Consider the following 26457-nt stretch of genomic DNA (forward strand, 5'->3'; position numbering starts at 1 on the left):
AGTTTGTTAATGTAAAGTGCATTAAGTTGCTAACGGTAACAGTTCACATTCATTTATTTATTTTCCTTCTGCTTAGTCCCCTTATTCAACAGGGATCGCCACAGCGGAATGAACCACCAACTTATCCAGCATATGTTTTACACAGCCGATGCCCTTCCAGCTGCAAGTTAACATGTTTGAACATATTCAAACTAACAGACTAACTGAAAGCAAGGCACATTTTGCAATGTTATTCTGTAATTTTCTCCCATTTGTCTTTTTTTATAACCTGGGAAATTTGGTTTCTTATTCTTTATGTTTGATTCTAGAAAATACAAACTTAAAAAAACTAATTAAATGTTGCAATTATTCTGAACTAATATTATTAATTCCTGTTGAATAATTGTTAATTGCTATTTCATACAAACAAATGTAGTTAACTATAAAGCTTATTGTAAAGTATCAACCCAGTTAATTGTAAGGATTAGGTGTCACCAACAATATTGAATGCTGCAGGAGTGTTGTTCATTGTTAGCTTGTGTTAACTACTGTAATTAACTATACCTTTAAGAAACAAAAAAATCTTGTGAAATGTCGGTCCCACTTTATTTAAGTGGCCTGAACTAATATGTACTTACACTGAAATTAATAAATCGATACAATGCATTTATTGTCTAAAGACAAGTTTTTACATTGTATGAATGATTGATTAAATGCACACATGTAACTACATCTGTAATTAATTTATGTAATTACACTGTTAATCAGTAATTACATCTTAAACCTACCTATACCACCAAACCTGTCTCTAACCTTACCCATATCCCACCTCAAGAGCACCAGTGTTCTCCAATATAAACACATTAATGTATGTATACATGTATAGATTGGGTACATACAGTAGTAGTTAAGGACACCTAATATAAAGTGGGACCAAAATGTCAACCAATTTAACTCAAATTTAAAGCAATTAGTCATGACAAGAAGTTTTATGGTAATTAACTTATCCAAGACAAAAAAAAGGCTTTTGCTGCTTATTAAAACACACTCTAAAAATAACTCTAAATGTCTGTTATTACTACATAGTAAAATACATGTTTGTAAGTTAAAAATTCTAAATTGCTGATTAGATTAAAACTTTTAAGTTGTCAGAATAATTTCATTACGTTTTCACAACGGGGAAATATTGATAATTACATCAACTGAAAATGCAGTTAATTTAAAGGTAAATATGTCTGTCAATTAGTTTGAAACTATATTTAAATTGTAGCAACCCAAAGAAATTGGGTGGATAACACTATTTTTCTACACAAATAGACTTCTGGATTTCAAAGCTCAAGTTTTAGGCAGACTGTTTGGCACAAAATACAATTTAAAGACAGATATCTGAGATTTATTTAATTATTAGATCAATTTTCTCACTGGAGTGTTGGCTACTCCTGGTAAATACAGTTGATGTTAGCAGTGCTTTACAATAATGCACAGTAATTTGAGGAGGACCTTGAAGGGCAAGTGAAGACAATTGGTGATTGTTCTACTTTGGAATTTAACTACAAGACGGAAACCATCATGGTTGGGGACATCAGAATGCTAAATGGAATGGATATGTCAAGGTGCTGTGCTCTGCTGATGGGCATATATATGTTGTGAATGTAAGCTACCTCTAGAAACTTCAATAATGTCTCAAGAACAATATTTTTCAGAGTAGATTTTGCTCTTTATTTTGCATTTTATGTTGTTTCGTATTTTTGAGTCCGCACACTGATGTTTTTTTGTTATTTTTCATAATGTTTATATGGACAGTGCACATTTGTTTTTGTAAAATACTGAAAAACTGTGGTATAAAATAAAAAAAATAAAAATACTGGAAAACAAAAATGTTGTTGTTGAATTTATTTCTTACATGCAACTAAATGAACAGCAAGTTTCAAAACATACAATAATTAAACAATTTCAGCTGCTTAATTTATTTGAGGTTCTAAACTTAAAAAACTTGTATGTATAACTATGGTAATTAAGTGAATTACACTTGATTTATTCTAAATTTAAATAAAAAATAGGTTGAGTAATGTTTCAAATGGAGTTTATTCTAAAAATAACCTGTTAAGTCAGTTTAACTTAAAATGTCTCATAATAATGTTAATTTGATTCAACAAAAAAAAATTACAATTTAAGATAATAATATAATTAAATGTTGTAAAAGTACTTTTCATTATTAGTTCAAAATAACTACTGTAGTTTTCTAATGATAACAAATGAATAAGAAATCAATTAAATTTAGATTTGTATCATTAACTAATTATTAAATGCTTTACAAATAATGTTCATAGATTGCAGTAACTGACTAACATATACTGTAAAAAAATACTGGTTGCCTTAATTTTTTATGTTGAATCAAATTAACCTTATGAGTCATTTGAACTTACATTACATCAAATTGGCTTAAAACAGCTTGCATAACCTAATAATAATAATAATAGTAATAATAATACTAAGTTAAAACATGATTAACTTAGCTTAAGTAAGTTAAAATGAACTAAACACATATATTATATATGATCATATATTTTTTTACAGTGCATGAAACCATATTGTAGTGTTACCAAAATTAATTTTGTGGTTTAAGCATTGTTATTATTAAATGTTGCAGCAATATTGCTAATTGTAAGCACACAATATTGTAACTAATTTAGCATTATGTTAATCAGTGAAAACTCTTTATTAAAGATTATGCACCATTTACTAAGATTAATAAATGCTATATAGCAATATAGATCACTGTTGGTTTAAATAGCTCATGTAGTAAACCAATGTTAAATGAACACAATTCCTTTTAGGGATTAAGCATTATTATCTACTTTAATTGTTATAAAAGTAGGGTTTACTGTTTGTTCATGCTAACTAACTCACTGTTTACCTAATCTTAACCCTGTGCCTTGTTGGCCTGACCATCATTCCGGGTTCTGTTGCAAATGTGACTATTTTATAAGCAATCAAACCAGTAATAAGTTAGCAAATCTGTGAATACTACGGCAGGCATCTTTGTTTGTGCTTGTCATGTGCCTGCAGTTGACAAACGGTCATGATCAATGTAGCAGAACCAGAGAGAGAGAGAGAGAGAGAGAGAGAGAGAGAGAGAGAGAGAGGAGAGAGAGAGAGAGAGAGAGAGAGAGAGAGAGAGAGAGAGAGAGAGAGAGAGAGACCACTCTAAACGCACAGAACGCCTCATAAAGCACTGAGTCAGAATAGGCTGTAAATCACAGTGTGAATACTGCTAAATAAACCCTCCTTTTACTTAACCAAGGTGAAGTTTTTGCAACATTAACGGGAAGGCGAGCCCCTCCGCCCCCTCGCCCGTTTCCTCCTCCATCCCCCTCCTTCCATCCGCAGCCTTAACATTAAAATCCCTCCTTTTGTCCCCACGGGCTTGCTAATAAAGTTAGCCTCCACTCTGAGTCTTGCTAGCGTTTTAGGTCTCATTGAAGCCTGTGACATTAAAACCTCTCAAACGTGATTTGGTAAAAGCCACTACTGATCCTGTTTTGGATAAAAGTCAAACTTAATTTCCTTCCTTAAAGCCAAGGGGGAAATCCAATCGCCAAAAAATAAGGAAGAAACGAGGAAAGAAAGGCTGGGAAGACAAGGGGAAGAATGGTAAAAAAAAATGCAAAGTTGCTTTCTTGAGTTCTCGTATGGATAGCATTGGGAATTGAATTTGGGAACAGACAGTCTTTACAGCTGATTTCAAGCACACTGTGCTTCCTAACCTGACACAAGAAAAATGAAACAGCACTTTATTAAGCCTGACAGGGAATCTTTACTCGAACACACACACACACACACACACACACACACACACACACACACACACACACACACACACACACACACACACACACACACACACACACACACACACACACACACACACACACTAGTGCCAAACTGCACTAAGAGCACAAGGAATAGCCTCTGTGTGAAGAGAAATTACTCTCTGCTTTTCTGTCATTTACAATTTTAGATAATTTATAGTGTGTTATGTGTGGCAATGTTTTGACTCAAAATCCAGGATAAAGCATTAAATTAATACAATTTTAAAAAAACTATATTAGAGAAGATTACTAAATATACCTAATTTAGGCTAATATAAAGGTTTTAGTCAATGAGTTACATTTTGTACAAGTACATTTTGCATTATCAGTTCAAAATGCCTCTATATATCAAGACAGACAGACAGACAGACAGACAGACAGACAGACAGACAGACAGACAGACAGACAGAGATAGATAGATAGATAGATAGATAGATAGATAGATAGATAGATAGATAGATAGATAGATAGATAGATAGATAGATAGATAGATAGATAGATAGATAGATAGATAGATAGATAGATAGATAGATAGATAGATAGATAGATAGATAGATAGAAAATCTTTCATCCAAAGTTAAATAAATTGCATTACACAAGTACACCTAATTTATCAGTTTTTGCTTTCTCTGGAAATGGAACCCACAACCTTACTATATCGCCATGCTCTAATATTTAGGTTTGTATTAGCCTAAAAAATAAAACGGAGAAGTCAGATTATTAAAATGACAGACAGAAAGATAGACAGATAGATAGAGGTGTAGAAGAGCTGTACTGACTTGAAGAAGTCCTCTTTGCAGTAGACATTCCCGGCGCGAGAGAAACATTTGTCCGCCAGGAGCGCGTGGCAGTCGGCGCACTTCAGGCATTTTGAGTGCCAGTGCCGATCCAGAACCTTTAGGATGAACTTATCCAGGATGTGTTGACTGCAGCCTGCGCACTGAGGGATTTCTGGAGAGCCAGGCAGATAAATTGGTAGGGTGAAAGGTCAAAACAGAAAATAGGCTGCAACAATTATTAAATGCGTTTTAACTAATGAGTTTAACACACATGGTTATGTTGTAATGTTGGACTAATATTGCGATATTGCGAATTCTACCGTCGTGCATTTGTCTTTCATTCTTTATGACCATATATTCATCATGTTATTGAAAATGCTACTGTACGATTATAACAATGCAAGCGTTTTATATAAAGTGACAAAGAAATGTTTGAAGTGAAGTCTTGTTTAAAAACAGCACGTTCTTCATTTGGATTGCATTAGATCTGGAATATTACAGCGTAAAATAAAAGAATAATCATGGGGAAAAACATTAGCATAATTAAAAACCGTATAAGGTTATAACATACTACAATGTCATTAACATTTAATATAAAAATGTGAGGTTATATAATTAAAAATCAACAGAATTATGCAGTTGGATCAACATAAATGAATACAAATAAAGCAAGATCATCATAATAATACTACTGTACTATATGTAAGACTAGTAAGTCAAATTGGTTAAATACGGTTAAATATTACTGTTAATAAATTATAAATATTAAATTAGCATATCCTTCTTAGTGATGAAAGCACATTCCAGGAGACAACGTATACGCGGACCGGTAAATGGTGGACAGGTGAGGAAAGATGTCTATTTGTTGGTAAATAATCAATATCTCTGAAGAAAACGGGCGAGGACATGAAGACATTGAGATTGAAATCATATAACTGCTTCATCGATTCTTTAACAGAGAGACAGAGAGAGTGGGTCACTTTAATTACTAATGCTTAAAAACAGCAGTGAAATCAAAACCCAAACATCAAGTAAAAGTAGTATTTACGTGCAGTTCATCGACGGTAAAAAGAAAGTCAGTGAGAGGAATAAAAGCAATTCTCGGCGCCCATATTTTTCCTAATCACAATATCGTGATATTTAATTTCGACATTTGACCTCTGATCTTGCAATATTTCTGTTGACAGGTTCTCACGCGTGCCGTTTTGATGGATTTAACAATAGACAGCATATTCTGATATTACGATGCAAGCACTATGATAGTATTTTCAAATAGGTCATTTTGATTACAGCAGGTGCTTAAAACCGTAATCACGTGAACATTGCGTGTGGTTAATGGAAACCCATGGAAAATGTCTCAAGTTCACAAAATTGACCTTTACATCAAACCACGACACACATAACACAATATGCTAAAAATGCATGGATTAAACGTTAACTAAAATATAAATTGATACATAAAACAGTAATTTTAACATTTAAAATATTGATTAAAATACAAACAAGTGTATTAGGATACTTATTTTCATTTTATTAAACAAAATATTTAACTACGTCATAATTTAGCAATTATTCTGACAATATTTCTCCATTCTATAAAAATAAATAAATCTTTATATTTAGGATACACTCTAAAAAAAAATTCCGTAAAAAAACGGTAAAATGTACTGGCAGCTCATTACACAAATATTTTACCGTAAATTAAAAACGGAAAACTTCTGTTAATTGACAGTGTGTCCACATTAAAAAAACTAAAAAATATCCGTTTTTTGACGGTTAAACTACTGTAAAATAACGAACCATTTTATAGTAATTTAAGGGTTTTCTATATAAAAAAACGGTTATTTTCTGTGTTTTTAAGGGTATACCAACAGTAAAAAAGCGGAACTATTTTGTGTTTTAATAGTATACCTACTGTAAAAAAACAGACAGATTCTGTGTTTTAATAGTATACCTACTGTAAAAAAACAGACAGATTCTGTGTTTTAATAGTATACCTACTGTAAAAAAACAGACAGATTCTGTGTTTTAATTGTATACCTACTGTAAAAAGAGGACTTTTTTGTTTTTTAATAGTATATATACAGTGAAAAAATGAACAGATTCTTTGTTTTAATGGGATACCTACTGTAAAAAAAATATTATTTTACTAATTTAATGCTCTTCAAGCAGCATAGAAATAGCAGTTGGTAAGGATAAACCTATACATATGGGAAATACACTACTAATGGTTTACCATAGTAAAACAAAACATGTATTCCATACTGTATGTGTAGAGAAGCAGTAAATAGTTTGTTAACTGTGAACTTACAATGATTAGTACAAAAACAACTTTGCAATTAAAACAGATTCTTTAATGAATACAAATCATTTGAATTCCAAATAGCAAGTTATACACACAATAAATACATATTGACATGTGAATCACACAGTGAGAAGTCTTGGCAAATAATCTCAAAGCAAATTAGTTTTAAATGTTAGCTTTAAGATAATTGAGGACAAGTGGGCAAATTACAAGTACTTTACATTAAGAAACCAGGTTAACTGCAAGATGGCAGGAAACAGACGATACAACTGGATCTTCTTCCGCTCCAATACTGATACTTCAATGGCTGTAAAAAAAAAAAAAAAAAAAAAAAAAAAACATTACTAATGACATTTCACTTACAACTGGGGTAATTCCTTGCATGTCAATAGTTTACACAAATGAAAGTTTTATCATCATCTTCATGTCTCACTCTTGTCATTTCAAGCCTGTCTGACTGACATACTTCAACAGAACAAAATAGGAGAAATAGGAGCAACATTCTTTAAAATATGATATTTTGTGTTTTGCAGAGGAAACAAAGTCATACAGGTTTAAAATGTCAAGAGAGTAGGTAAATTATGAATGATCAATTATTCAGTTTTGGGTGAGAAATCACTTTAAGATTTTTCAAAATAAAGTGTAGGTACTTTTGACAATATTCGGAACAATAATGCAAGAGAGAAACAGTAATATAAACAAACTATGCTGGTAACACTATAATAACTACGGGCTATGATTCATTTATGAAGCATTAGCAAATAGTGAATTCATTATCTGTTAAGCATTAACTCTACATTAATAGATGTTAGCAGTTGGTTATAAATACAGCTGCAAAATTTGCTACAGCTACAGTTTAATAATTGTGTTATCAAACTTAAATGATTGATTTTACATTACTATTTATAGATAAAAAAAAAAAAAAAAAAAAAAAAATATATATATATATATATATATATATATATATATATATATATATATATATATATATATATATAATATTATATTTAATATTGCATTATTTACAAAATTTCTTCCAGTTGTGGCCTAATCTAAAGTGAGGATTATTTATGATTTATAAATCCTTATAAACGACAGTTAAACCTTGCTGAATAGCAGGAGTGCCAAAATATAACATAAAACTGGATAAAACAACAATAAAATAATTTAATGATATATTACGATGCAACATTTCAGTGTTATTTAGCTATGTTTAAACTGTACAGTAATTTTATTTTAGATAAGATTTATTTTTCATTTAATACAATAAAATGAATTTCATTTTTAGAATATAACTGAATCTTTAATTGTGATTTATAAGGCAATTTACAAAGCATAAACAATCCTCACTTTAGGCTACAAAACTGGATGAAGTTAACAAAAGCACTTATTAAAATAAGTATTGTATATACTTTATATACTTATTTTTTATACTTTATATACAAGTATAACAATTACTATTCATTCATGTATTTTCCTTCAGCTTAGTGTGTGCTCACACTATGTATAGTTGCCTTGAACCAGGCCGAAGCACTCTTGTCCTCCCTCCCGTCTCCCCTGACGTCCCGCACTCACATTGCATTCGAGCCTGAGCACTCTTACATCATCGATGATGCGCTGTTTAGTTTAGGAAGTGCTCTCAGCACGGAGGAGAATTCTTTAGTTATATTGTTTTAGTCGTTTGGGATGCAGTAACACGCTGTCAAGAATTTCGCCGAACAGATCAGCCACTTTTGATGTTAATAAACAATCATAAACTCCTTGTGCTGCAGGAATAGGAGGTTTGCTAAAGGCGCAGCTGTGGTGCAGTAAGGGGTTTGCGTTCATTGAACAGTAATAGTGGTTAATTTATCCAAATCAAAGTCCCTTGCAAACTGTCATAGATTAAAGACACAAACCCCTCACTGCACAACAGCTGCACCTTTAGCAAACCTCCTAGTACCTGCAGCACGTTGACTTTGATTGTTTATGAGTGTCAAAAGTGGCTGATCTGTTCGGTGAAATATTTGACTGCGTGTCACTGCATATTGAACAACTAAAACGATATAACAATATAAAGAAATCTCCACTGTGCTGAGTGAGAGCACTTGTTAAACTGAACAGTGCGTTATTGATGATGTAAGCATGCTCAGGCTCGAATGCAATGTGAGTGCGGGTCGTCGGGGGAGACAAGCACGCTTCCAGTTTCAAGGCAACTGTGCATAGCATGAGTACGCCCTTGGAAACACCCATACACACATTTACAAACACACTCATACATAACAGCCAATTAAGTTAATCAATTTCCCTATAGCTTATGTCTTTGGACTGTGGGGGAAACCGGAGCACCCGGAGGTCTTCTTGCTGTGAGGCAACAGTGCTAGCCACTGAGCCACTGTGCTGCCCAACTATTACTATATGCCTGAATAATAAGATATATAAATGTTAGTTTAAATAGTTTATTAACCATTTACTTACACATTCTGAATGATTAGAAAAAAAATACACCAACTATTCTTAAATTACTGGTTTGTAAATAATGCTATACTAAATTTAGTAATGAAAAATTAATCATTAACAAAATATAAAAACAAAATCATTAAGCACATTATAGATGTGCTTATAAGTCAAGATTACAGCATTTGCAGCTGTAGTTATAAACTGTATACTAAGGTCTGTTAATGTAGAGTTAAAGCTTAACAGAACTTTTTGCTAATGCTTAATAAATTAATCAATAGTGTTTAGTTATTATAAAGTATTACCGGTTTGCTTAATTACCTTTAAATCTTCCAAGGATTCTGAAAGTCTTTCTGGTCTGACAGGAATCGAAGGAGTTTAGATGGTATGTTTCTGCTTGGTGCACTTTTTTCTGCTATGGACCTACATTTTGGATAGTTACTCAGCATGCTCCTGTTGTAAATACAACAAACATGTATCAACTTACTTGTCTTATAAAAATGAAATAAACTTAAAAATGTAAAAACAGACCTTCATATAAACTCCAGAGTCAGGGCTGCTTCCTTAGGCTACATAATGTTTAGCACATAAGAGACTAAACATGTAGCTCACCACAATTAGGGGACAGCTCAATGATCTTGTTATTGTGACTGTGGACTCTTCTTCTGAAAAAAAGAAAAGAAAAGTGAGTTGTGTGTTGGGTCTGGTACACGTCCACATGGAAAGAACCTATATAAACATATGGTTTAATATAGGTTTTGATTTAGGTTTTTGAAATATGTGACAAATATAAAATTGGCTGTTTTCCTATATTACATGTACATATATGGGTACACATATGCACACCTATATGGTAAATTATTAATATTATTAATAATATTATAAATATTATAATTATTATGTAAAATTATTCAAATACATGTCTGCTACATAATTTAAAAGAAATTAAAAAATATATATTTACTTAATCAAATATTACAAGAAATAATTATAGTGCAAGAACAAAAATAAGGCAAAAAAAAAAACAATAAAGGAAAGAAAAAAAATGTAAAAAAATTATAAACCATTTTGTTTTACATTTCTTTCTTTTCCACTATCTTTATACAAGAAAGAATTGACCTTGAAAATGTTTCAGGAAAACGTGTAGACATCATAGCTTTCCATCTCCTCTCACTTATTTGCCATAGTTAAATTCCATAACATGCCAATAACATGTGATACAAAATTCAAGTGGCACATACATAAGTTTTTCGCATTTTTTAAGTTAGTTCTTACCCAGAGAGCAAACCTACGTTAAATTAACATTGAATAAATGTTAAAACATCAATCAAACTATCATTGAAACAACGTTAAAAAGTCACCACTGATTTTTAGGCAGTTTTCCACCCTGAAATAATGGTAATTCTATGATAATAAATAGACAAAACTGTCCCAAAATCAGCATTTATTCAACCAAAATTAAATCTTATTTTTTTACAATGAACCCAACATTAAATAAAATGTTAAATCAACCACACTATCATACAATTAATGTTGAAATTTAAAGTAGATTTTTAGCCAGTTTTGCATCCTGAAATAAAGTTATTACAATGACGCTAAATAGATTAAACGGTCACAAAATCAGCATGAAGGCCTGGCTCACCATCAAGATGCCCACATTGAAATTGTCTCTCTCATCATCAGGTGGCTAAGAGAGAAAAGAAAAGAGATTCAGCAGTGGACCAGTTATTTCCTTATCACTTTAAACAGACATTACCAAAATAAAGAACTTGTAACATTTCAAATGATGCAAAAATAAATAATAATAATAAATAACTGCTTGGTTCATTTAACAGATTACAGTAGCAGGTTAAAAAACCCAGATAAAACACCCACATCAACCCAGTACTTTTTAGTTTGAATACATGTTAACAAAATTCAAAACTTACTGAAGCAAAATGTGTTCATGTAAACACTTAGTAAAAATATAGGTACAAGTAATTGGTTTGCCAAATAATAAAAATAAAAGCATCAATATCAAACAAAAACCCTGACCATTTTACCTCTTAAACTTGGAAGTTTACTGTCATCCCCTGTATTAGGTACAGATGGTCCAGCACAACTGCCTGAGTTCTGAAAGAGCAAAGACATTCTTGGTAAAATGACAATAGATGCAATGCTAAATATAAATCATTTTTTATTTTAATTTTTTGTATTATTTATAAAAATGCAGTACTGACCAGTCAGCATCAATTTTTACACCAACACACCTACAACAAAAATAACACTCATTCAGTTTGAAACATGCAGCACATAGTCTACTTTTATACTTTACAAACTTTGTGGATAATAAAAAAAAATGAAAACATTTAAAACCCCAGCTGTATTTTATTTCATTTGTCCATATTAATTCAAATTCAGTTTGGATTGAATGTAAGATTTAAGATTTTTATTTAGATTGCTGTGAAAATGTACCTGTACCTTGTACTTATAACCAAAATTACAGAACCTGGAAATCAACAAAGCAAAATATCAGTGAACCTTATATGTACAAAACACTTAAAACCAAACAGAAAAAACGCTGAACATTTTACCTCTTAAACTTCAAAGTTTACCGTCATCTCCTGTATAAGGTACAGAGGGTCCAGCACAACTGCCTGAGTTCTGAAAGAGCAAACACATTCTTGGTAAAATTATAATAGATGCAATGCTAAATATAAATCATTGTTTATTTTTTTGGTTAAAAAATGCAGTACTAACCAGTCAGCATCACTTTTTACACCAACACACCTACAACAAAAATAACACTCATTCAGTTTGAAACATGCAGCACGTAGTCTACTTTTAAACTTTAAACTTTGTAAATAACAAAAAAATGAAAACATTTAAAATCCCAGGTGTATTTTATTTCATTTGTCCATATTAATTCAAATTCAGTTTGGATTGAATGTAAGATTTAAGATTTTAATTTAGATTGCTGTGAAAATGTACCTGTACCTTGTACTTATAACTAAAATGACAACATAAACATAAAGCAAATCTTATATCATATATCAGTGAACCTTATATCTACAAAACACTCAAAATCAGAAAACAGAAAAACCCTGAACATTTTACCTCTTAAACTTGAAAGTTTACAGTCATCTCCTGTATAAGGTACAGAGGGTCCAGCACAACTGCCTGAGTTCTGAAAGAGCAAACACATTCTTGGTAAAATGACAATAGATGCAACGCTAAATATAAATCATTATTGTTATGGTTAAAAATGCAGTACTAACCAGTCAGCATCAATTTTTACACCAACACACCTACAACAAAAATAACACTTATTCAGTTTGAGACAGTCTACATTTAGACTTCACAAACGTTGTGAATAATAAAAAAATGAAAACATTTAAAATCCCAGGTGTATTTTATTTCATTTGTCCGTATTAATTCAAATTCAGTTTGGATTGAATCTAAGAATTTACCTGTAACATGTACTTATAACCAAAATGAAAGAACCTGAAAGTCAACAAAGCAAAATATCAGTGAACCTTATTTGTGCAAATAAAACTCACTTAAAATCTACATAAAAAGATTTCATTTGCGATAACACCATGTGTAGTTCACTCTATTATCAAGGTTTCATTAAAATAAAACTCCTGATCTCCTAATAGTAAAGAAAGTATTGTTTGCTATAATGAATCGAACTGACAATTAGTTTGAAGAATTTTAAGACTGTGGAAGAACAACTCATCTTTATATCTTCATATTAGCTGCCCTTGAGGTTCTTAAAAGTGAATAAATAAATATCAATGACAGTTCAACTCGACTACAACAAACATTTAATTGTCTGCTTTAAGGTACACGTTGTATTTGAGGCCGAAAACGCATGACAGTGTAAACACTATAAATACTTTTAAATGTCACACACGTACTGTATCACTCTGTTATCTCTGTACACACAAACACGCGTCGCGAAATGCGGAAGTTTTTTTTTTCGTTCCATTTGGCGAGCGTTGTTAAATTCCATAACATTCTCATCAGTTCTTGCTTCTTATTTGCGTCTATTACCCCAGTTTGTCACGCGGGATGAATGAAATGTTCATGAGTTAAAGTGAAACTGCCGAACTGCAGTTAAAGTCAGGCATCCTGCTGATTTGATTCATAAGGGCACTTGTTTGTCAGACGGCTCACCGGTCAGGTATACATCCGCGCTAAAATATCAAAGTATGAAAGTCACCCAGCTCCCAACCCAACGTTGAGAATAGATTAACGGCGATATATTTTTTTTTACCGCGCGATAAGTCTCGCGTTAACGCAGCACGTTAATGCTGATAACGGCCCACCACTAATAAAAACTTTACGAGTGTGTATTTCCCCTCATACCGAGTTACAAATGCCTCCAATTCACGCGAGTCTAACTTATAACTTACTTAAAAACCAGCAAAGCTGTTCCACTGAAACTCGGTCACACAGCCTTAATACGTCGGTCAAACTAAAGCTAACATTTGATAACGTCAGTAAAAATATGAAATTAGTCATTAATATGCAAACAAACACAGACGGTCAGGTGTTACGAGCGTTTGAAACACGTTAACGTTAGTGTTCATTAAAGGTAACGTATATCAACCAAACTACACAGTGACACAAACTTTGAATGCTATCCCTTGTTCAATGCACTGTACAAAGAAAACATTTATATTTCTATAAAATAATTAACATACCTTTTACACTCTTACAGACAAACTGACGTTTACCGTTAATCCAGTCAGGTGCAGAGGGAGTGAGTGGGTGATTGGACGTCACGCCACTTCCCGCGCACGGCAGTTTAGAAAAATACGGACAAACAACTGTAAATGAACAGATATCATATTTACTGATGAGAAAAACGTATAAAAAGGTAAAAAATCATTAGGTAAATGCTTGTTTAAATTACATTTAACCACTCATAGCTCAGTTTGATCTTAATGAAATAAAGTCTGATCTTATTAACAATATTAAACGTAATTCACTGCTGTACTTTCCATGGGCGCTTCATAAAAGACAAAAATCATTTTAAATAACGATAAAAAGGTAATAAAGCAGTCTTTTAACTAAAATATTGTTATATGTTTTATTAATCGTACTTACCAGGGAAAAAACAGAGGAAGAAATATGTCCCGGTGTCCATCAAACGCTGTCTGAGCTGCGATCCCCTTCCCACAATGCAATTCGAAAATGTATATAAACGGAAAAACACCCGTAATACGTGTATACGGAAAAAATCTGTTAAAATATACAGTCATTTAACTGTTATTTTACAGATTTTTTTTACAGTGTAGATAGATAGATAGATAGATAGATAGATAGATAGATAGATAGATAGATAGATAGATAGATAGATAGATAGATAGATAGATAGACATACCACAATATGCTAAAATAATGCATGCATTAAACATAAACTAACATATACATTGATACATAAAACAGTAATTTAAAAATGTAAATAAAATAAAAACAAGCGTATTAGGATTTTAATTTCCTTTTTACTACATAAACTATTTTAATAATTTAGAATTGCCAAATATCCTGACAATTTTACCCTTTATATAAAATATTCTTTATATTTAAGTTCCAATAACCTACAATATATTTTCACGCTATTTACAGTATAACCACAGCCTATATTGCGTTTTAAAACCCAAAATACTTAACAGTTTCTTGTAAGATGCAGTTAACTAATTAGCTGTTTTACTGCACCATTGGATACTTGGTTTTGCCGTGAGTTTGTAAAGAATGAGAGAGAGAGTGAATGCTCGTGTGGTGCTGAAGGAACAGCGACTTCAGCCTTCAGCTTTTAACGCTCATTTACTAAGGATGTATTTGATTAGCCAGTCAATTAAAAGATGGCTACCATGACGGGCCTTTCCTTATCATCAACGTATGCATCTTTATTTACCAATCACCTGATTAAATTCGTCTGTTATTGATGTATTTTTATCATTTAACGTATTCTTCAGTGTTTGCATGCTTTTTTGTTACTAATAATTGCCCATATGTTGTTTTTAAACATCTTATTCATTTAAATAATAATATTTAGCTCCATACCGCGAGAACAGATTACTCTTAAAATAATCCTCACTTAATCCATCATTCATACGCGAAGGGGGGTTGAGTAGCAATGTCTTTTAATCATTTAATGAAATTAAGCATCAGCGTCTGACAGACCTATATATTGCCTACTTAACCTTTGTCTATTCTTTAAAGAAATGCTAAGTGGTTGATTTTCTATAAACACATCTTCCCCTAGAAATTGATTCTGTGCTCATTTTTTATATTTCATTGTGTGCAAATTACAGAGAATAATTATTTTTCTTTTGTTTTCTTTTTTTACAATATGAAACTGAAAACGCAAAAAAAAAAAAAAAAAAAAAAAAAGATTTCTTAGGACCATGTGTAGGTTTCTGAAGCCCGCCTGTAAATAATTGGGTCAGGAATTTATCCAATTCAAACTCCATCTTGACTGTGAGATCAGATTATATAGGCCTAACACAGATTAACTTCCGACTGATTAGGACCAGATGCGAAGATAATAGGCAATGCCATTTTTAATAAAAATGTTCATGTGCTGATTTTAGATGGTCTTATAATCTCCATTTCATTTCGATAACACAGCACGCACTGTGCTCCGTTAAACCACTGCATTATTGAGAAATCCAGTTATTTTCCTTTCTTTCTGGTTGTTTCCTTTCTGACACATTTTAGACTGTTTTCTAACTGCATCAACTCATTCAACAGATGTGCTGCAATTTATACATAACTGTTCTGCCCAGCTATGCGATCTAACAACGCAAAATCTGCTTGGGATTCATTAATTTATTTTCAATTGAGAGATTCTAAATCATTAGATTTACATTTAGACACCTTTTGTGATGTTATGGCATTAAACGTGTTACATAACTCAATTATTAAAGTTGTTACAGACACACATTCATTTGTTATTGGTCATAATATTATTTTTGGATGAAATGCAATTTAAGATGAACATTTACAGTGCTGCGCGGTCGACCGCATTGTTGCACACAACTCGTCCTGGTGGCCCATACAATTCCCCAGTGGAGTTTAATTAAAAGCTACATGTTATTCCACAGTAGTGGCCTGCAGACGCCCGGAGGAGGCCTGCCAATTCTCTGATGAACAAATCAATATAAGGAGAAGAAAAAGCCCTTACGTTGCAGTGGCACTCCGAGGATGTCCGGCAGACCCTTCACCGCGCTCTCGCCGGGCAGCACAGCCGCACTTTGCATCATTTTCATCCAGTCCGATAAAACGCGCACATGCACACGCTCGCGGAGGTCTGAGGATCTCAGATGTGCATCAAATATTTTTTCTCCCCGGATAGTGTCCTTTTAGAGTCCTCGCGCCTGTGCGTATCCTCGTGAAACAGTCGGGCGCTCGCGCGTGAGTTCTTTCGCCGTGTGTCACACAAACCACTTGATTCATTCACACTGCAGGGGTGGCCCTGACGTCACTGCCCCGGGGGGCCAATAGGAGGCGTGGACGGGAGCCAGAGAGGCGGGAACTTGTGTGGCTTGAGCTCTCAGGTAAGTAGAAAAAGCGATAAGGAAGTGATGACGATGAATACAGGGCCGCTGACGAAATCACCGGGTCTGAAGTGTTTTTAGACCCTTTTGTGACATGCCAGGGTGCAGTCAAATAAATATTAGGCTTGTGTGAATATTTCAAGTATAGCTTTCAGCGTTGCTTTGATGTCGAATGGATATTTCTGTGTGATGCTGAGATGCAGCTACTGGGATGTGTATGTAGAAATAGATCAGCCAGTACACTGAACGTAAAGGTTTCAAAAAAGTCTTTAATGTTATGTCATAGAAGAACTATTTGGGTGAAAATAAAACTTTCAAAGAACCACCCAACGAGCCATATGCTACAGATTTTTGCTTCGTGTCAAGAACATTTTAATCTGAATAACCCGACAATGACCTTTTTGTGGAATGAAAATGTTCTATGGATGTTCAAGGTTTCATTTTATTAGCAAAAAAGCTTTAGAGAAACATTCTTGGTTTCCCAAAATAACATTCCAGTGTCTTTTCAAGAGTGAAAGAACAGTTATTTTGAAAAGTGTAAACTGATAAATAAATAACAATCAAAGACGCAAATCTATTATCATAGGCTAAACCTTGTTAACTGGTTGTCTTAACAATGTAGGCTAAATGATGAAGTCAGTACGTTTTTACAGTAAGATAGGCTACCACAAAAATAAAATAAAAAATATAACCGCGGAATATTAGATCATTTTAGAGCTAATAGAATAATATTTTATCAGATTATATATATATATATATATATATATATATATATATATATATATATATATATATATATATATATATATATATATATATATATATACATATATATATACACACACACACACACACACACACACACACATGTGTACATACATAACATCCACAGGAACAGTTACACTTTAAATAGCTCAAATTAATCATCCTATTTGTGTACAAAGCAAAAAAAACGAACAAACAAACAAATGAATAGCCTAAATTAAATAATAAATTAAAATGCTTAATGGCAGAAAAGGTCTTGCGAAAAAACCCAAAACAAACAAACAAAATCAAACTTGAGTGAGCCTTAACGTTGTTTATCAGCAGCCGCGACACAGTCGATCCTGACAGGACTCATTTCTTTCGAGCTTTTCTCCCTCTAGAGAGAGCGGAGTTCAAGCGAGATGAACTCAATCTTCACTTCCAATTCTCTTCATGGACACTATAATGCGCTGCGAGAGCGCGCGGGCTCCGACAGCACACCGTACAATAACACGGGCTTCAGTCTCATCATCCGCACTCTCTCTGCTTTTCTACCTAGCCTATAAACTGTCTTCAGTGTGAGTTTTCTAGTATAGATCACTCCTTATTTATAATGAGCCTATTATGTCTGATCCAGTAGGCCTATGTAGAAAATATGTACGAAATAACAAACTCGGTCAATGTGATACAAACGATAGCGTTCTTGTAAGTAAAAAATAAATTTGCATTATATGACAATTTACAAATGTATAAATATAATTTTATTCTGTCTTACATTTAAACAGGATCACTGAAAGGAAATAAGTATTTTTTGAAGATCATTTCCTCATGATTTTAAATTTAATTCTATTCTATTCTATTCTATTCTATTCTATTCTATTCTATTCTATTCTATTCTATTCTATTCTATTCCGCAGCCCCTTCTCAAAACGCTTTGATACCTGATCAGTTTTAGATAACACTAACAATTATTACCCGTCACCTAACATCGTATACAATTAAAATTCTCTCATTTATATCAACAACGTGTTTCAATTCTTGACTATCTATCTAGCCTGCATAGTGTAAAATACAGTAAAACTATAGGCTAAATCACCAGCAGCCATGAGATATGTAAATAAGACGTGGGTGTCATCAAAGTCAGATTATCCGAAATTTGAAAGTACGCAATCCCGTCCACAGTCTCGCTTAATGGCTCCAGTGTAATTTAGTTAAATGAAAGTGATCGTCAAGCTGATTAAATGGTGGCGAACACAGGAGACCTCAAGCTCCACCGGATTCCCTCTCCACGGGCCAATGGTGGACATGGGAATTATCCCGGGCCACGCTTTTGATTTTCATTTTGATTATGGCGAGGAGTTATTATGCAGATTATTCAATTACGCTGATGGTCAAGTAAAAATGTGAATTTAGTCTTACTTAAACAGAACAGAGGAAAGCGCCAATGTTTTGCCACACGATTAAATACATTAATCCACATATTAGTGGGCGCGCGCGCAGTTATTTTGCGCCTCAAAGTCGCTATAAAATGCACTAAAGGGCACCTGTCCGAACAATGAGAGACCTGTGCGCTATAATTCAGCGAAAGGGTGCGACTCCCGCTGACCTCAGCACCTCTAATTACCGCCAGTATTTCACACTATCCGCATTCTGACACCACGAGCTGCTGCTCCATCATATCGGTAAAAGACAGATCAGATTTCAACCCCTCAACCTTTCAGCCTACTCCTCAGCAAACTTGGACAGATTCATGTGACCATCAGTATTCAAAAACAGTTTCCACAGAAATTCAGACGAAAATAAGATCAGGGTGTAAAATTATATAACTGTAATCAAAAATAAATCCACTAGATCGTTTTGAAGACGCTTTAAAAATGATGACAGCACTTTTAAACAAATGAATGTCATTATAAATATGCCATAATAAAAATAAGGCAAAACTTTAGTTTAATTACCAATTCCCACTATTAATTACTGGCTTATTACCTGTTTATAATTAAGATATTTAAGGGAGTTTAAGTTTATTATTAGTTTATAAGTGCTTATGATCTTCCTCTAAATCTATTCTAAATCTACCCAACACCTAAACACAAATACAAATAATAAACCTAAATGCTATAACTTACTTATTAATAAGCAGCTTATCGATCTAAAAGTATTTGTTAATGTTTGTTAATGAATTGACCCTTAAAATAAAGTGACCAAAAGTATTATTAAAATCTCGTAATTTGTGCTCATGTTAATAGGCTAATAATAGTATTGCCGAATAAAAGAAAATTGATTAAATAGAAAAATGAAGGTAAGGTGGCGGTCCATTCCGCTGTGGCGACCTCAGATTAATAAATGGACTAAGCCGAAATGAAAATGATTGAATGAATGACAGACGGTGAGACATGTAATATCAGTGTATTTGTATTTGCCCAACAGATACTGGAGAAAAATTAGTAGAGTGAGTAGTGTGAATGTAGCACAATTGCTTGTTAACAAATCTGTTTCTAAATAAAAAATAATTAGAAAAGCATTTGTAGAAATAATAATAAGCAACATAAAGTACTACGCATTAACACAATTTATTCATGCACAGCAAGTTAAACGCCCCTGTTTTCTATTAGCGTTTACAACCTACCCCAGGAGTGAAGCAGGTTCTGACAACAACACTCTCTGTAGCTATATTTAAATGTAATTTACATACTTCAGGGAGAAGTTTCCAATCTGCAAACTTTAATTTGTAGCAGACTAACGCAATAATATTACATTAAAAAGCAAGACATACTGCGTAAATCACACAAACTTACTAACAAATACTGTTCAAATTTTACGCTGACTATAGCCTGCAAGACACATGTTGTTTGTTGAAAATCTTTGCTTTTCTTCCTCACGTTTTCATTTAAAAGCATGTAAAACAGTTTCTAAAAAACTTTATACGATTTGAATCCGATATGAAAACAAACCAGCACGTTAGCACAGAGCGTCATGCAAACCTACCGACAGTCTGATATCATATTAACTTCAGCACCACGCGAGCTGGACAGCGCTCGAACACGCAGGAAGTCCATGTAGAATCTTCCCAAACAGCAAGCAATAAAACAGCACAGACAGAAGCGTTTTACCTGTCTACATCAGCCTGCTGCTTTCCATTCCACGTAAAGAGTAAATAAAGGCTGCAACATCAATGTCAGAAGCCGTTCCCCCCCAATTTTCCCTGCAAAGGAAAGACAGAAAGAGACCTCAAGAGAGGGCAACAGAGAAAATTAAATTGCACTTGGGGGCAAATTCTATTAGGGAATAGTTATTGTCTCTTGACAGGTCCTGTCCATTTACGTAATTAGTTGAAGTACGAGGTTCGGTATTGTTTAATAAGAATCAGAATTCAGCTTTGAGTAAGTTACACTTGGGAGACGTTAACCTTGTTGAGATGCTGCAAAAACATAAGACAGCTCTATCAGTTATGCCAGGATATAATACTACATATGAAATCCTTCCAGTAGTTAGTTTACAATGCACAATACAATGCATCTTTAACAGTGAGGTGATTGTTATTCTTTTGGAAATAATAATGGAACCTAGTTTTGATTTTGAAGTATGAAAAACTTGAAAAGTAAGCAATATAATATAATATAATATAATATAATATAATATAATATAATATAATATAATATAATATAATATAATATAATATAATATAATGTCATATAATATAATATAAAGTCATATAATATAATATAATGTCATATAATATAATATAATGTCATATAATATAATATAATATAATATAATATAATATAATATAATATAATATAATATAATATAATATAATATAATGTCATATAATATAATGTCCTATAATATAATATAATATAATATAATATAATATAATATAATATAACATAATATAATATAATATAATGTCATATAATATAATATAATATAATATAATATAATATAATATAATATAATATAATATAATATAATATAATGTCATATAATATAATATAACATAATATAATATAATATAATGTCATATAATATAATATAATATAATGTCATATAATATAATGTCACATAATATGATATAATATAATATAATATAATATAATATAATATAATATAATATAATATAATATAATATAATATAATGTCATATAATATAATATAATATAATATAATGTCATATAATATAATATAAAATAATGTCATATAATATAAAATAATGTCATATAATATAATGTCATATAATATAATATAAAATAATATAATATAATATAATATAATATAATATAATATAATATAATATAATATAATATAATATAATGACAGATAATATAATGTCATATAATATAATATAATATAATGTCATATAATATAATGTCATATAATATAATATAATATAATGTCATATAATATATTAAAATATAATATAATATAATATAATATAATGTCATATAATATAATATAATATAATATAATATAATATAATATAATATAATATAACATAATATAATATAATATAATATAATATAATATAATGTCATATAATATAATATAATATAATATAATATAATATAATATAATATAATATAATATAATATAATATAATATAATATAATATAATATAATATAATATAATATAATATAATATAATATAATATAATATAAAATAATATAATATAATATAATATAGGCAAAGCAGTGCCGCAGTAGGTAGTGCTGTCGCCTCAGCAAGAAGATCGCTGGGTCGCTGGTTCAAGCCTCGGCTCAGTTGGCGTTTCTGTGTGGAGTTTGCATGTTCTCCCTGCGTTCGTGCAGGTTTCCTCTGGGTGCTCCGGTTTCCCCCACAGTTATACGGTACAGGTGAATTGGGTAGGCTAAATTGTCTGTAGTGTGTGTGTGTGTGAATGAGTGTTTGTGGATGTTTCCCAGAGATGGGTTGCGGCTGGAAGGGCATCCGCTGCATAAAAACGTGCTGGATAAGTTGGCAGTTCATTCCGCTGTGGCGACCCTGGATTAATGAAGGGACTAAGCCGACAAGAAAATGAACGAATGAATGAATGAATGAATGAATAATATAATATAATATAATATAATATAATATAATATAATATAATATAATATAATATAATATAATATAATATAATATAATATAATATAATATAATATAATATAATATAATATAATATAATATAATGTAATATAATATAATATAATATAATATAATATAATATAATATAATATAATGTAATATAATATAATATAATGTAACTTAACGTAAGGTAACATAACATAACATAGCATAGCATAGCATAGCATAACATAACATAACATAACATAACATAACATAACATAACATAACATAATTAATATAATATGACATGAAAAAATATAATATGCACATGTAACAGTGAACTGATACTTGAAAGGCTAAACTTGAAAGGTGAACAATGAGCATGTAATATACAAAGCATAATACAACATATAATATACAATGCATCTTTAACAGTGGGTGACTGTGCAATCTATAATGAAATCCAAGAGTGAAATTTAAGCATGTAAAACAGCAAAGAGTCTCCAGAACCATGCAACACAGTGATGGCTATAACCAGTGTAGACCAGGTCAGGCATAATACATTATAATTGTCTAATACATTATAATTGGCTAAACGCTAGATCCTGCTTAGGTTAGAAATTCAATTAAAGGCGACGGCGTTTCACCTTAAGCTTACCATTAAACAATGAAGGATCTCCTGTAATGTTTTACTTGCTTCAGCAATCGATACCTTTATTTAAGTGTATTTAACAGGGCTCCCATGAAACATAATGATTGTGATCCTATGCATGATATTTTTTGGGGGAGTAATTCATTTGGAAAAATACTCTACATCTAATAATATAGCTAGATAAGAAGGGAATTGAACCAATATACATCATGCATTTTGTTGTTTTGGATTGAGCAAACAAAAACAATTGCATGTATAGGCTAATATGTGATCACGTTTAGGTTTTATCCAAATAAAATAATAAATTTACTTACAAAATTTGAGTAGTTGAGGTGTCCTATCCAAGACAGATTGAGGTAAAAGAGCGGGGGCTTTAGTCAGTAATATGTAACTGCTTAAATGGCACTGATGCACATCTTTGAAGCGTCTTCATGGAGATTACATTTCTGCTGTTCGTTGACAAGGCCGTTCATTCTGCTTCATTAACACATGTTGACGGCCATTCTCGGGAAGAGATCCAAACTCATCTTATTGACATCACAGCCTCTTCTGTGAAAAGAATGCAAGCTTTTAGGACAGAGGTTGACTTATGCTGATCTCAAGACAACTCTGCTCTGTAGTTATTACACTGATCTCAATCCAGCCTTCAAGAGTTTTGTTTATACTTCATCTGCTTCATTTGACATGGCATTGGATCATATGATGAGAATAGTTTACCTGAACAGAGTGTACTTTTTCTTGTCCAGCGTCACTGTCCCAGCTAACTGGGAACAGCTTCAGAAGACCATTCGGAATTTACATTCCTTAAATGCTACAAGGGATATACAGTAAAGAGATAGAAATCATTTAAAAATGAAAATATAGAAAGAAAGAAATTTCTGTCATTATTTACTCACTATTCGTTGTTCCAAACCAATTTGAGTTTCTTTCTTCTGTTGAACACAAAAGAAGATATTTTGAAGAATGTATCCATTGACTTCCACAGTAATTTCTTTCCTGTTATGGAAGTCAATGGGTACTATCAACCACCATTTTTTAAAGTATCTTCTTTTGTGTTCAACAGAAGAAAGAAACTCATAAAGGTTTACTATCACATGTAAATCATGCAGTCATTTTAATTTTGTGGTGAACTATCCCTTTAAATTTATGTTTTTGGATCATTCTTGTAACATTAATAAAAAAACATTCTTAGAACAACATTCTTGGAATGTCTATAGAATGTTAGTTGGTGAATGTTCTAATAATGTTGATAAAAAATTAATATAAACTATTAATCTAATGTGGATGGAATGTTCTAATAACATTAAATAACATTCTAAGAACATTAATAAAACTATGTTACTAATGTTACTAATGTTACATTGTGTAAAAAACTGGATGTTTTAAAAGTTCAGATAACCTAAAAAATGTAAGGTTATATAATAATATATTCTTTCCCAGTACTGGGTTGCGGCTGGTAGGGCATCAGCTGAGAAAAAAAAACATATGCTGGAATAGTTGGCGATTCATTCCACTGATAAATAAGGGACTGCATAAGGGAAGGAAAATTAATGAATGAAATATATATTACTGTATAATAATTCCTATTTCTTCAATGGGAATGTTAAGTGAATGTGTTTAAGAATCTAAAATTGTTAGCTGGGGTGCCCTGTAAGCAAATCAAGAGTCATAGAGACATGATTTATTGAGTGAAACCTGACTGACCTGCACAAAGTTCAGACCTGAAACCAATGTCAATGAATATGACTAATGGGTGTGTGTCAGAATGCATCACCTAACATCTCAGCCTGACCTTAGTGACGTTACAATGTCCTAATGGGACCAAATGCATTTATTTTACAAGCATAAAAGCAAACAAACGCATGTGACTTTCAGAGAGAGGGAGGGAGAAAAAGAAGTGCCCACATAAGTTTGGTTATGTATATTTTACAGTCTATGGTTATGTATCATGCAGGAAAATCTATGCAACATTTGTTACTTTCAAAATACAGTAAACATCTTTAAACAACAGGAGATAGTAAGAACCTTTAAAAGTAATTTAACCCTAAACCCCTTAAGGTAATCTCTTTACGGCTTTTTTCATTGAACATTTCAACTAGATTTGGGGGGCTTATCAAAAATCTCCTTATATAAATTTAGTATAATGATGGCATATAGATTTATGCATGCGTATATGTGTGTGTGTGTGTGTGTGTGTGTGTATACACTACACTTGTTTTTTTCTTCTCTTTTTTTTCAGCAAATCCAAAGTCATGTTTAATGAGAATTTGAAATATTTTATGGCATACTTCAAAAAATAAAGAGTTCAAAACTGTTTCATTTTGCCTATGTTTTTAAATAAACTGGTCTTACACTTTATATTTTCAGATTTTTCTTAGTATATGTATAAATCCCAGTACTTTTACCATATATTGACATAGCTACTATTTGGTCGAGGTTGATATTTTAGAAATTATGGGATTTGTTGAAAAAAAATTAAATGAGTGTGTTAACTAGCAACATTAGGGGTTAAGAAATGCAATCCAATTTTTTGTTTTTGTTTTTGTGGGGCAGTTAAAGTGTAAAAGCAAGAGTTTGGTCACCAAACATCTTTAATAATAGAAAGATAATTCATTTAAACTCAAATGAGTAATTGCAAAAAAATATATAATAGTACAAATTTCAATATTTCAACAATTTAAATTTTGTGATGTTTCTCTTGACTTTTTCAGTTTCTGAAAATTGTATTAAATGTTTTTTCAAAAATGTAAATTTTGGTGTACTATTTTTTGGACTATGATCTTTTTTGTTATATTAGTTTCAGTTTTGGCTTTGGTTCTGACTAATCTAATATAGACGCACAAATATATTACTGTAAAGCATCCCATAAAACATACTAATTTAAAAGAAAGATCTATACAATATTATATTTGTGCATTAGATTAGTCAGTACTGAAGCCAAATCTGGAGCTTATCTAACAAAATAACATACAACATTGGAAAATAACATACAACATTGGTTCAAAAACTAGTACACCCAAATTGATGTTATAGAAAAATATTAAATACAAATAAAAAAGAGGAAAAATCAAGGGAAGC

At 31.7% G+C, this 26457-nt stretch overlaps 1 protein-coding gene across 3 annotated transcripts in view; it reads right to left on the reverse strand.

The window, feature by feature from the left end:
* The window catches only part of lhx4 (LIM homeobox 4), a 42537-nt gene that overhangs the window by 14178 nt on the left and 1902 nt on the right, over positions 1-26457 (reverse strand). The window contains exons 4-7 of one of the 3 annotated variants that reach the window (XM_073909765.1): positions 24097-24190; positions 23694-23928; positions 20776-20867; positions 4631-4802 (exon numbers count right to left, since the gene is read on the reverse strand). Coding sequence is in view for 1 of the 3 variants with exons in the window: in NM_001122973.1 (NP_001116445.1) it covers positions 4631-4802; positions 16549-16633 (257 nt within the window). In the remaining 2 variants the exon portion in view is untranslated. Of the gene's footprint in view, positions 1-4630; positions 4803-16548; positions 16634-20650; positions 20872-23693; positions 23929-24096; positions 24191-26457 lie in introns of those variants that run through there. The other 2 variants (XM_073909766.1, NM_001122973.1) reach the window with 2 other exon arrangements.

Source organism: Danio rerio, chromosome 8 (assembly GCF_049306965.1).
Source record: "Danio rerio strain Tuebingen ecotype United States chromosome 8, GRCz12tu, whole genome shotgun sequence".
Classification (NCBI taxonomy): domain Eukaryota; kingdom Metazoa; phylum Chordata; class Actinopteri; order Cypriniformes; family Danionidae; genus Danio; species Danio rerio.